We start from the raw sequence: 13,476 nt of genomic DNA, 5'->3' as shown, positions 1-13,476 counted from the left end.
TAGACATATAGATTAATGGAATCGAATTGAGAATCCAGAAATAAGCTGATTTCTGACGAGAGGACCAAGACAATTCAAGATGGAAAAATAGTCTTCTCAACAAGTAGTCCTCAGATAACCAAATATACGCATGAAAAGGAATGAAGTCATAACAAATAAAAGAGAAAAAAAGTTAAATTGAACTTCAAAACTAAAGCTTTTTGCCCAGGTGCAGTGGCTCACGCCTGTAATCCCAGCACTTTGGGAGGCCAAGACAGGCAGATTGCTTGAGCTCAGGAGTTCAAGATCAGCCTGGGCAACATGGCAAAATATCGTCTCTACAAAAAAACACAAAAATTAGCCCCGCATAGTGGCATGCACCTGTAGTCCCAGCTACTCAAGAGGCTGGGGTGGGAGGATCGCTTGAGCCCAAGAGGCTGAAGTTGCAGTGAGCCAAGATGGTGCCACCGCACTCCAGCCTAGGTGACAGAGTGAGACTCTCTCTCAAAAAAAGAAAAGAAAAGAAAAGAAAACAAAAACCAAGCTTTTGTGCTTCAAAGGAAATTATTGAGAAAGTCAAAAGACAACCCACAGGATGGGAGAAAATATTTGTGAATCACATATCTGATGAGCCTTGTATCTAATGCCCAGTGGCTCACGCCTGTATTCCCAGCACTGTGGGAGGCTAAGGCAGGCAGATTACTGAGGTCAGGAGTTTCAGACCAGCCTGGCCAACATGGTGAAACTCCATCTCTACTATAAAAATACAAAAATTAGCCAGGCTTGGTGGCACATGCTTATAATCCCAGCAATTCCAGAGGCTGAGGCAGAAGAATCACTTTAACCCAGGAGGCAGAGGTTGCAGTGAGCCAAGATGGTGCCACTGCACTCCAGCCTGGGTGACAGAGTGAGTGAGACTCTGTCTCAAATAAAAAAAAAAAAAAAGAAAGGGAGAGTCTTTTATCTAGAATACATAAAGAGCTCTTGTAACTCAATAATGAAAAGGTAACTGAATTAAGAAATGGGAAAAGGATCTGAATAGACATTTCTCCAAAGATATAGAAATGGCCAAAAATCACATGAAAAGATGCTTGACATCATTAGTCATTAGGGAAATGCAAATCAAAACCACAATGAGATACCACTTCACATCCACTAGAAAAGATACTAATAAGAAAGATGGAAAATAACAAGTGTTGATAAGGATGTGGAGAAATTGGAACCTTCATACATTGCTGGTGGGAATGTAAAATGGTTCAGCTACCTTGGAAAACAGTCTGTCAGTTCCTCAAAAGCATAAACCATATGCTTTTACCATATGGTAAAAAAAAAGCTTTTACCATACGCTTTTACCATAGTTACCATATGACCTAGCGATTCTACTCCTAGGTATACGCCAAGAGAATTGAAAATAGATACCCCCCCAAAAAATGTATGTAAATGTTCACAATAGTACTATTTATAACAGCCAAAAAATTGGAAACAGGCCAGGCATGGTGGCTCACACCTGTAATCCTTTGAGAGGCTGAGGTGGGCATATTACTTGAGCTCAGGAGTTCAAGAACAACTTGGGTAACATGGCAAAACCCCATCTCTACCAAAAGTACAAAAATTTAACCAAGTGCGATGTTGCACACCTGTGGTCCCAGCTATTCAGGAGGCTGAAGTAGGAGGATTGATTGAGCCGGGAGGTGGAGGTTGTAGTGAGTCCAGATCATGCCACTGCACTCCAGCCTGGGCAATAGAGCAAGACCCCATCTCAAAAAATAATAAAAATATAAAAATATAAACAACACAAATGTCCATCAGCTGATGAATGAATAAATAAAATGGGATATATCTACACAACGGAATATTGTTTGACAATAAAAAGGGATGAAGTACTGATTCATGCTACAACAAGTCTGAGCCTTGAAAACCTTAAGCTGATTAAAATAAGGCAGGCAGAAGGACCACATATTATTATTCCAATTGTATGAAATGTCCAGAATAAGCAAATCATAGAAATAGAAAGTAGACCAGTAGTTGCCAGGGACTGAGGAGAGAGGTAATGGGAAGTGAATGCTAATGGGTACAGGATTTCTTCTTGGGTGATAAAAATGTTCTGGCATTAGATAATGATGACGGTTGCACCGCTCTGTGAATTTACTAAGAACCACTCTATTGCATATTTTTAAATGGTAATTTTTATGGTGCACAAATTATATGTCAATACAGTTATTATTTAAAAGAATAAATAAAAGCAGGTGGCCAGTCCACAGACCACAGTTTGCCAATCTCTGAAGGAGTTCAACTCTACAGTTTACAGTTGAGCAAATCAAGAACCTAAAGAGGAAGAAAACTAACATCTGCTAAGCAACAATTATGTGCTAAATAGAAGACATTTTATATAAATTTTCATTGTACATTAACTGGTTGTTTGGAACAAAAGCAATTCACTGAAAAACACATGTAAAACAAGTAGTAAGATGCTCAGGACACAGTAGATGTTCACACTGTAACAATAATATGTTTTTTGAGCATGTAACAAAAAAGGAAAAAGAAAAGCAATAAGTGCCCAACAGTGAGGCCCATTTACCATTTATGCCATCTGTACAGAAAGGATGGGCTTGAATTTTTAGCTTTAACTGCTTTTGACTGCTTTAAAAAAAAAAAAAAAAGCTAGCATTGTCCACAGACCAAAAGGCAGGAGGTCTTTATAAAGCAGGGCACCATCCACTAAACACACACAGAACACACTTTTTCTGCAGCATCCAAAGGGGCCAACTGTGGCTGAAGAAGCTCAGAAACATTCCAGCTCACAGATGCACCCCAGGTCTCAGTACTTCAGCCAGAGAGTCCTCTACACCGTCTGAGAGAGCCACACTGTTGCTCTAGGCAAGATCTTTCCACATGAAGACAAAAAGGTCCATGGCCCCTGAACTCCTGTTAGACCTCCAGGCTCATGAGGTCTATGAGGATGTCCAGCCTGCCAACGTTTCATCAGTCCAGGCCAACAAAGGTTCACAGTTCATGTCAAGCATCCAGACCTTCAGCACTTGCTGGGAATGTGAAAGAAGAAAGACCAGACAGTAAACAAGGTGTTCCCAGGGCAAGCTAGTCACACGACTCGAGTCTACAGGGGCGACGTCAGGAAGATGCGGGTCTATACTGTGGAGTTAGGGAGCTAAAACGGAACAATAAGATCTGCTTCACAGCTCAAGCCCAGGCACTTAGGAAACAAGTGTATATCTCCCTAGGTTTTAGGAAATACAATAGTAAGAATTACAGAAATGACAATAGAGCCTACTGCCTTTGTCAAAAAGTCACAGAACATTTTTTAAGCTTCCAACTTCAGAACAAAGCATCATCAAGAAGAAATTACATCTCCCCAGATCCCTATACACAAGGGATCCATGCACATAGAACCCTATATGCAATGACCTCAGGAAATTAAAAAATCAGGTACGTGTGTGCACTGTTGGAGGGAAATAGTGGTTAGAATGAGAAAATGGGAAAAGTGGTGATGCCCATACAGCTATATCAAGAAAGATTGTTCCTGGACCATGGAGCTCAAAGACAGGAAACATAACACATTTTTTTTCCACACAGATATAACATAATGAATAGAGTTTTATATTCTTTATTATTAGAACTATAATCCATCTACACAAAAAATTAAGATGTCTTGGGAATGAGTCTGATAACAAACCAATAATCAACCACATGGTTGCTCAACATTTATGGAAAGCGACATGGTAGTATGCATTAAATGCCTTAAAAAGTGCACGGCCTTTTGATACAATAGACAGTTGCTGGAAAGTTAATCCCCAAATTTTCAGGATTCATGATACATTCATACAATGAAATACAATGCAGACACTTTTTAAATGAGATAGTGCTGTATGTAACTTACTGGGAAATAAGCCCATAATATAATTAGCTAAGAAAATATTATAAAACGATATATGACATTACACCATTCTTGTCCTATATAATGACAATAAGTACACACAAGGAAAAAAAATCTAGAGGGTTAGACTTAACTGTTGCTATTTCAGGGGGATGAAATCACTGGCTTAATCTTTCTACCTTATATACTTATTGTCAGAATTTTTTTAACAGAATGTCTATAGCTTTTCTATTTAGAAGAAAATGAAAACATTTATTGTCTTAATTATCTGGTTAATTAAATCCCTAATACACAGACATACACAAACACATAAAATAAGCCTCTACAACACACGCTTTTAGAGAGTGCATAGTGTGGCTATGTCATTTGTTTAAGCAATTTTCTAGTATTGGATATTTAGGTTGTTTCCAAATTGTTGCCACTATAAACAGAACTTGGATTGTAATCCTTGTGGCTAAATAGTTTCACATATTTTTAGTTACTTCCTTAGAATAAATTCCTAGAATTGGAATTGCAGGCCCAAAATATGGACACGATTGAGGACTTTTGACCCATATTGCAAAATTATCCCATTAAAAAGTCAGTGCCAATTTACTTTCCAAACTGCAATGGAAGGGTACCCTTTTCCCTTTATCTGACCCTGAATATCATCATCTTTTCCCAGTTTTTCCTAATTTAGTAAGCAAAAGCATTCATCATCATTTTTATTTGTATTTCTAAAATGACAAAAGAAGGTAACATCATTCAGATTCACTTATTGACTATTTATTATTATTGTATGATCGGTTTATTGCTATCTCTTGCCCACATTTTTACTAGGATCTTTTTTCTTTTTGAATTGTAAGAGTTCTTTACATAAGATTAGCTCTTTGTTGTTAAGGCTAATGTGTGTTGTTTGCTTTTAGTTTAATTTTTCTCTTTTCAGAAATGAGGTCTTTCTATGTTGTCCAGGCTGGAGTGGAGTGGCTATTCACAGATGCAATCATAGAGTAATACAGCCTTGAACTCCTGGGCTCAAGCAGTCCTCCTGCCTCAGCTTCCCAAGTAGCTGGGACTACAGGCTTGTGCCACCATGCTCAATTCTGCTTTTAGTTTTGTTTAAGGTGTTTGTGTCCAAAAACTTAAAATTTGTATATATTTTCCTAACAATAAAAGACATTCAGAATTCTAAATAACTGACTTATAAATGAGCTTTTGAAATATTATTATTTGAATGTTGTCTTTTATATAGTTACTTTATCATATGTCTTAATCTCTTTTCTGCATGTAAACTCCTTGAAGGCAGAGGTCATGACATTTTTTTGAATCCTCCCTAGCAACCAGCACACAGCCCACAATATAGCAGAGCTCAAAAATGTCTGGGATGAAAAGATATTGTGCCTGGGGATTTGCTTTGAAGCAATCCAGTTTGGGGGCAGGAGATGGAAATGAGGTAAAAATGAAACAGAAGTGGCCATTTGTTAATCATTGCTGAAGGTGGGTGATGGGTATATGTTCATTATATTATTATTTCTACCTTTTTGTATTTTTTTTAATTTCCATAATCAAAAGATTGTGTTTTTTAAAATGTTTGTTTCATCGATTGGTCAATAGCATTAGAAAGAGAACTTCTGCAACAACAATGGTGATAGAAATGGAATACATATGTATCAAGGCCACTTCTATAGCCCAAAAAAGTTAAGAGCACAGCCTTCGATATTAGGCAGGCTTGAGTACAAATTGTCTTAGGCCCTCCATATTAGGCAGGCTTGAGTACAAACTGTCTTAGGCCCTCCATATTAGGCAGGCTTGAGTACAAACTGTCTTAGGCCCTCGATAGTAGGCAGGCTTGAGTACAAACTGTCTTAGGCCCTCGATAGTAGGCAGGCTTGAGTACAAATTGTCTTAAGCTTAGGGACCTCAAGTCAGCTATCCAACGCCACTGAAACTCCATTTTTCTTTATAAATAAGGGCATTAATAACTATCTCAAAAGGTTGTAGTAAAGATTAATGGGTGTAAAACACAGGGCCTAGCACTTGATAGCACTCAATAAAAAGCAGGCATCATTGTCATTCAGTGATACACACACTTGTCAAGCTCCAGCCAACACAGCCTGATGGTGACAGCCCAACACCCTTCCACTGCAGCTGAGATTTCAGTTAATCAGCTTGGACACCAGATAACTGCTTGGCAGTGGACTTGATGGAACAGATGTCAAGAGTTGTGTTCCAGATACCCAGAACAGAAAACAGATAAGACCATAGCAAAGGACAAAGCCTATAGCTCCTGACCTTACTCAACAGGTCCCCAAAGAGGCTAAATTCCACATCTCAAGGAGGCAATCGAGAAACAAGAGTGATGAAGTCCTTACGAAAGTGGTTTGAAACTTTGATCAAACATTGGCATCACTGGGGAGCTCGAAAAAACACAATGTCTGTGTCGCACTCCCAGATTTTGATTTAACGGTCTGGGATATGGCCTAGGTTTCAAGACCTTTAAAAGTCTAACACGATCTAAGGTACAGCTTTAGTGTCACTGCTGTAGAAGAAAGCTGAGCCACTCCTGTGTGTGAGTTGGGGTTGGAGGTAGGGAGGGAAGAGGACAAGGGAAAACAAAGGGAAAGAACAGAAGCCAGCGAGTCCCACATGAAGCCCATTAAAGCCAAGTCAGTCATGTGGTCTCAAGCTGTGTCCCATGCCAGACAAATCCAATCCCATTAGAGTCCCATCACTCCCCACATAAGCTTCAAGAGAGGGTTACTGTGTAATCATTCACAGGGCTAAAATATGTGACTAATACAGGGATGCGTGCATATCAATATTCTAAAGAATATTAAAGCAATGTAGTTTATCTCTGGGTTTTGGTCTTGGGGGAAAAAAAAAAAACGCCCAGCTAAGGGATGGAGGTTGGAGAAAGGAGAAAACATCCATCTCCCGGCATTTTGGCAGCCTGTCAACGTGACTGAAGCACACTCAAAGAGGCAGCCTTAGTTTGTGACGTTATTGCAGCATCTTTGATCAGCGGGAAAAGCACATCCATTTCAATCACTGTAGCTGGGATGGACCCGCTGTCTGGCTGTCTGGCTGTCTGGCTGCCCACTGGGGTGAGCTAGCCTTCAGCCTATAGACACATGGCAGTGCTTAGCATGTCAAACAAATGAGGGGGTTCTTGACTATCTACACAACTCTTGCTGAACATCAGGGACTCTCTCGTTTAGCAATTGAGCCTGGACTAATCTGGAAGTTCCTTTCCCCCACTAAACACCACCTGGTCTGGCCTGGCCTCATCAAAACAAAAACTGGCCAGTGGGCTGTCTGTCATGAGGTAGCCATCACTTCAGAATCAGGAGGGCAGGGGTCAACCGTTCCTAGAAGCAACACACCCAGGATTACACACGCCTGGAGAAAGAAAAAGCCAATGGCAACAAACTCCACTCTCTTCCTTTACCTTCACCCTGTCTCAGCCCCAAACTGATCTGAGAGAAGTCTGATGCCTCCACGCAGACATGAATTCTTAGCAATGCAGTTTTAAATATATACAAAGATCACCCACATTCTTTTTACCAGAATAAACAGTTTTTTAAAAATTGTTTAATTTTTAATAATGGAAGAGTTCATCCATTTTCCAACTTGGGGATTTTCAACAGAAGCTTTGGTGGGTTTTTTTCTTTTTTCTTTTTTTTTTTGCTCTGCCTCCCAGGTTCACGCCATTCTTCTGCCTCAGCCTCCCGAGTAGCTGGGACTACAGGCATCCGCCACCACGCCTGGCTAATTTTTTTGTATTTTTTAGTAGAGACGGGGTTTTACCGTGTTAGCCAGGATGGTCTCAATCTCCTGACCTCGTGATCCACCCACCTTGACCTCCCAAAGTGCTGAGATTACAGGCGTGAGCCACCGCACCCGGCTGGGTTTTTTTTCTTAAGTGGCATAGTGGTATCGACACGATAGAAAGATATGAGTAGTAGAACTACAGTAGAGATGGGAATAATGATGATGATAATGACAAAACTTTATATATTATTTATGTGTTCCAAGTGTTTCATGTATGTTAACTGATTTTATCTTCATTACAACCTAATGAAGGAAGTTATAATAATGATCATTAACAATAATAATTATAGGAATATATAATATATAATAATTATTATGACATATAGTAATAATGAACAACAACAGAAAAGCAATCATAATAATCAATCTCCACTTTTCAGACAAGACACCCAGAGAAGCTCGGGGACTTACCTGAAGGGTGGGGGCTGAGCTTCATGCCAGGTGTCCAGCTCCAGGAACAGCACTCTAACCCGAGCACCAGACTGTCTCCTTCCAGAGCACACCTCAGAGCCTCCTTTAAAGCTGCCAGCTCAGAGAGCCAGCAGAGTATAGAGGGCTCCGGACTCAGGAATTCGTGAGTCTGAACTCCAGCTCTGCCACTCCACATCCCACACCTGTTGCATCCTCTATAAATGGGGTTAATGACACCTACCTCACAGGCCTGTGGTAAGGTTTAAATGACAAAATGAATTAAAAGCACCTCTCCCAGGGTCAGCAATGAAAGTCGGTTTAACCCGGTGACTATCAAGCCTGGCTGCCCATTTGAATCAAACAGAAAACTTTTTAAAAGCTGATATCCAATCCCCACCTCCTTATCCCTCTACATTTCTACCTCAACAGAAAGTTAGTCTCCAATCAGTAATCCACTGTGTCCCACCTGGATATGAAACCTGAAGCCCCTCAGACCAAAGACTAGCCTATATACCCTTTGCCACATTGATCAAGAATTACAGGGAAGCTTTTAAATCCCTGAAGCCTCTGCCCCTGCCTCGAAGACAGCAGGAATCCCCCCACATGTTGTCTGATTGGACAAAGGAAGTTGCAGGGGCCAGGACCATTCCCAACAACTTGGCTAAGCTCACCCTTGTCCGGTGACCTTCCCCACATTCATCAGGACAGCACCTTCACCCAGCTGGCACCATATCTGACTCTCACAGAAGCTGCCCACCTCCCACCTCAGCCACAAGCCCCTGCATAGGACGAAGCAGCCCAGAAGCTTTCCTGAGAAGCACCTTTCTGTCCCACCATTGCCTGTGTTTTAGAAATAGTCTGTGGCAAGGCCAGGTGTGATGGCTCACACTATAATCCTAGCACTTTTGGAGGCTGAAGCAGGAGGATCACTTGAGGGCAAGACCTCAAGACCAATCTGGGCAATGCAGCAAGATCCCTGTCTCTAAAAAAATGGTTTTAAAATAAGCTGGGTGTGGTGGCATGTGCCTATAGTCCCAGCTATTCAGGAGGCCTGGGTGGAGGGATTGCTTGATCTCAGGAATTCAAGGCTGCAATGAGCTATGATTGTGCCACTGCACTCCAGCCTGGAGTGAGACCCTATTTGCAACAAAGGGAAACCCTGTCTTGAAAAAAAGAAAAGAAAAACACAGAAATAGTCTGTGCCAAGATCAACACAGTCAGCATTACTTTGACAATACACTAACCAGAAGACCATCCAAGATGAGAGGTAGGACTGCCTGACTTAGGTTTTAAAATCTTAGTATATGCACACCTGTATGTGTATATACACACACACACTCACACACTCCAAGAACCATAGTACACTTTGTGCTCAAAAAGGACTCTGCTTCGTTCAAGGACTGGGTATAGAAAGTAGGGAAGGCAGGGGGTAGCAATAAACAGGGAAGGGAATACCGGGGTTGCCCATGGAAACTGGCAGGAATAAGAAAAATAATCAGCCCACATTTGACAGAAGAGAAAAGCACAGCTCTGGCCCTCAAAGGAGACAGCCAGCAGGGAGGATGGGGACCAAGCAATGCCAGTTTCCTGGCTCAGGCGTCCATGCATCTTTTCAGGACCTACTGCCAGTTGGCAAGAGGTGGCATGGGGGGCCGTAGAGGGTCGGGGAGGGGGAAGGCAGCACGAAGGAGAGTTGAAGAGCCACTCACTCAACTGTTTCCCAGAAAGTGAAGGCGCCAAGCAACCCTCGCGCTCTCAGGACACCTCCCCTCTGCTTCCGTCCAGGAAAGAGCCCAAGAGGATTGTCCAAGGCCTCACCTGGGTAAAGGAGCCGTCCTCGCCACACTCTGGGACAAACACAGCTTCCTGAGGCTTCTTGGCTTGCTCCAGGGCTTGAGCCCGCTCCAAGCGACACTTGCTCTGGCCAGCATCTGAAAGGGGAGAGGAACAGATTTCATATTTCACTTGGATTCGACACTGGGGCCGAGGGACAAAATGGCTGAGAAAACCACTCCACCTGTGCGGGGAGCCCACACACAACCAACTGGCTTCTCCAAGCCTGAAAGGGCTGTGGCTAGGGGCTGCTGCACAGCCCCCCTTCCCTGTATGCCAGTCATAGAAAAGCGGAGGAGTCATGTTTTTCCCAAGTTCTGCCTGTCTTTTCTCCCAAGTACCTCTACCCGCGCCCCATAGAAAATAAAAAATATTTTACTTCCATGATTTTTCACTGGGTTTATTCTAAAAGTAGTAAGCCCAACGGGGGTTCAACCATGTCTTATGGTTCAAGAATTGCAAGTATTTTCTTTAGAAAATCAGAGGCTCTAGCGCAGCCTGCTTAGCCACCTACAATTCCTGGGATGGCTCTAAGCAGTCCGGGACTACAAATTCAAATATGTACAGGATTCAGGAAAAAGATACAAATTAGAGAAACCAGCTGGATATGAGAAGAATGACACTCAGTTCTGAGAGGCTATAGGGAGTGCTATAAGGCTGTGGCAAACTGGAGAAAAGGCTCCCCTTTAAAGGGGTAGCTGTTATGCAGGTCTAGTCATGTGTTGCTTTGTAGGAACACAGACCTAATGTTACCAGACTTTCCAATTTTGGAACAGAAGGACAAAAAGTCAGATTTTTTTTCACTGAATCTCCCAATTTTTAAATGCTATCCCAAATGTTTTTTGCTGTTTTTAAACAGGCAAGGAGACCAAACAAAACATATCTGTTGGCCAACAATTTGGAATCACTATTCAGGAGCCAGCAATAATGTCTTGCCGTTTTAAGCATCTCCATAAAAAGAAAAAGGAAAGCACTCGCCACATAGCAGCACATCTCTTTAAGCCCTAGCTTGGGGGCAGTGTGTGAAAGACAGAAAAATGCTCATTCCTTCAGGGAGACCAGGCCTTCTTCCTTCCACCCTGGTGGAAGGGGTGGAGAGACAGGAAAGCAAAGTGAGTAGACAGATTTATTCCAAGCTCCCCTGCTGCAAATGCACAGTGAGGGAGCTGGGGTGCCCAGGAAACTCTCCTTGGCTGGGCAGGGGGTGCACACACTCACCTTTGCATCTACCTCGATGCACCACGCCCAGGGTCTGGTCTCGGCACTTGGCTCGCTGGTACTCACACATGGACTCGTAGGACCTGCCATCAGAGGCACAGATGGGTTTGGGTTGAGTCCTGGAGCAGTGGAGGTTGCACTGAGGGTCACGGTCACTTATTAGAAACTAGGTTGGAAAAAAGTGAAAGGGTACAGAGGTTACTTTTGCAAGAAAAGTAGGGGCGAGTCCATGACTTACAGTACTTGTATGCCTTTAGAAAGTAAGTCCCGAATAAACCCAAATAAAATCCTGAAAGTGAAGGGAACAGAGCAGCCACAAAGTCTAACCAAGGAAGGCATCACCTATGTGTCATACGAACAATAATGTCTAACAATTACTGACCATTAATAGGCACTGTGCCAGGTAATTCACATCCAGGACCTCAGTCCTCACAACAACCCTATGAAATAGGAACTCTATTCTGTAGACAAGGAAACCGAAGCCCGAAGACATAACTTGTCCAGTGTCACACAGCTATAAGAAGTGGAGGCTGAATTAGAATCTAAATCTGTCAGAAGTAAAATCAAAGCTTTACCCTCTAGGATGTCCAGCCTCTCTATCCATGCAGACAGCCATGCAGCCTCTATTTGGGTGCATCCTCAAATCAGGAACATACCCTCAATCTCCAAATTCCATCTCGGGAAAGTTTTATGTATTAGATGGTATTGAGCTCCAAATCTATCCTCCCTCCAATTTTTGCCCACCTCTCTCTGGCAGAATACAAGTTAAATAATTTTCGGTGAGAAACAGATTTCCTGATTTTTAAAATAACAATAATCAGCTTGGAAAATGTTGAGTTAAGCAGATTTTCTTGGTGAAGGGCTTCTCAGGTGACTCTAATACATTCTTATGCATTGTGAACCTCCAAGACGCATAGTAAATTAAAGACAGCTACAAATTATTTGCTACTCCTCCCATTGAGCTATGGAGTCTAATTTCCTCTCCCTTGAATCTGGATTGGCCTCAGGAACTTGCTTGACCAAGAAAATGCTATGGGAGTGGTGTCTGGGGACTTCAAAGTTAGGTTACACGAAGCCTTGCAGCTCCTTCCTGGGCCTCTTGTCTCACTCTTGAGGAAACCAGCTGCCGTGTAAGAAGCCTAACAACCCTGAGACCATCATACTATGAGGAAGCCCAAGTTTACATATGTCAAAACTATGCAGAGAGAGAAACGCCCAACCAGCCCAGGCACAGAGACATGTTGAGTGAAGAAGCCTTCAGGTGAGTCTAATCCCAGCTGTCATCTAATTGCAACTCACAGAGATGAAAATAAACAATTGCATGAGAGACCCCAAAGTCAGAACCACCCAGTTGAGCCCAGTTAACCCACAGAACTGAGAGAGATTATAATAATAAATTGTTTTAAGCCGTTATGTTTTGTGGTAGTTTGTTACACAACAATCAACCAGATCAAGGGGCATATACAATGAAGGATCTTCCAAAGTTACTTAACCATGAACCCCTATATCAGGGAACCCCCTGTTAACAACAACAGAATACAGTTGGAAAACAATAATTGGGCTATTACAATCCATGAGCTTCTGTTCAATGACTCATGGTTAGACTGTACGGGCCTTGAGACCTGGGTCCACTCTTATCTACTCCCATATAGCAGAGTCCTGGGCACACAGAATGAGGCTCTTCATCAGACTGGGTTGAGGGAATGAACCACAATAACGAATGGCAATGTCATGAGCACACATCAGGCTATCGGTAATGGTAGAGATGACTATGTAATCAAACCAAGCTCGTAGAGGTTTTGGGAAGGCGTGAATATAAGCTGTGTCTCAGATGTATTTGTGGGCCCTTTGTGTGAAGCAAACAGATGAGAACTTGTTGACCCTTTTCCAGAACAGCAGAGAAAGTTTCAGAGGCAGTACCACACCCTTCAAGGGAGTACCGGAAACACACACCCCACACTGGCCAAAATCAAAGAGGACCTGAACCTGTCCATAAACACACAGACTACATCCCAGCTATAAAACCAGTCCCTCCTTGGGACTGGACCTCATGCCTGGGTGCTGGCTGCCTAGCACAGGGACAGAGCAGCTAAGGGCTGAAACCACTGCACAGGGCTTGTCCAAATGGACGGTGAAATTGCGCTTTCTCCTCAGACGCCTTCAGCTCCCACACACTCACAGGTCACACCTGAATCTTGCCCGGGGCCCAAAGGGAAATATCCAGATAGTGTCCCATGAGCACAGCATTTGATAGAGTCCGGTGTTCAGGGGTAAAAAATAAATAACTCAGACCATTGTCTCCAGAGGAAGCCCATCGCCTCCAAGGTTGCCCC

At 42.7% G+C, this 13,476-nt stretch overlaps 1 protein-coding gene across 1 annotated transcript in view; it reads right to left on the bottom strand.

Moving 5' to 3' along the window:
• The window catches only part of SMOC1 (SPARC related modular calcium binding 1), a 109,007-nt gene that overhangs the window by 75,649 nt on the left and 19,882 nt on the right, over positions 1 to 13,476 (bottom strand). The window contains exons 11-12 of the mRNA XM_033190827.1: positions 11,144 to 11,309; positions 9,911 to 10,023 (exon numbers count right to left, since the gene is read on the bottom strand). Of these exons, the coding sequence (XP_033046718.1) occupies positions 9,911 to 10,023; positions 11,144 to 11,309 (279 nt within the window). The remainder of the gene's footprint in view (positions 1 to 9,910; positions 10,024 to 11,143; positions 11,310 to 13,476) is intronic.

This window comes from Trachypithecus francoisi, unplaced genomic scaffold (genome assembly GCF_009764315.1).
Source record: "Trachypithecus francoisi isolate TF-2019V2 unplaced genomic scaffold, Tfra_2.0 Lachesis_group3, whole genome shotgun sequence".
Lineage (NCBI taxonomy): Eukaryota > Metazoa > Chordata > Mammalia > Primates > Cercopithecidae > Trachypithecus > Trachypithecus francoisi.
Note: the sequence above shows the minus strand (reverse complement) of the source record. Positions and strands in the feature narration are given on the sequence as shown.